The sequence below is a fragment of the Carassius auratus genome, unplaced genomic scaffold, assembly GCF_003368295.1.
Source record: "Carassius auratus strain Wakin unplaced genomic scaffold, ASM336829v1 scaf_tig00034501, whole genome shotgun sequence".
In the NCBI taxonomy this organism is placed as follows: Eukaryota; Metazoa; Chordata; class Actinopteri; order Cypriniformes; family Cyprinidae; genus Carassius; species Carassius auratus.
In genome coordinates this window covers 2,153-2,500 of record NW_020526153.1, presented here as the reverse complement: position 1 = coordinate 2,500, position 348 = coordinate 2,153, and the positions used below count along the sequence as shown (strand labels likewise).

General features: G+C 36.2%; 1 protein-coding gene across 1 annotated transcript in view; it reads left to right on the top strand.

The window, feature by feature from the left end:
- LOC113081494 (neurocan core protein-like) overlaps positions 1–82 on the top strand; it is a gene marked incomplete at its 3' end in the record, with an annotated part of 44,915 nt that extends 44,833 nt beyond the window's left edge. Inside the window, exon 3 of the mRNA XM_026253556.1 lies at positions 1–82. This exon is cut by the window's left edge and continues 358 nt beyond it. Coding sequence (XP_026109341.1) covers positions 1–82 — 82 coding nt within the window.
- Between the last annotated feature and the right edge of the window lie 266 nt (positions 83–348).

Sequence of the window (348 nt, the reverse complement as noted above, 5' to 3'; positions counted from 1 at the left end):
CGACGAACAAGATACAGTGCCCCTTCAGGTCACGGGTAATGTAGCGCACCGCAGAATGCTAATACACGCAGCTGTGATTATAGTAATCAGATTCATCATAAAGCTACTGCTGACTTCTTTTGTCTTAAAGGGATAGTCTTTCCAAACCTGTGTGAGTTTCTTTCTTCTGTTGAACATAAATGAAGGTTTTATGAAGAGCTGAAATGTTTATGACTTCCGTAGTATGAAAAAAAATAAAAATACTAAGGATTGTTTGGTTAAAATGTCCTCCAGAATATCATCTTTTGTGTTCAGCTGAAGAAAGAAACTCATACAGGTTTGAAACAACAAGTGATAGGATTTCATTTT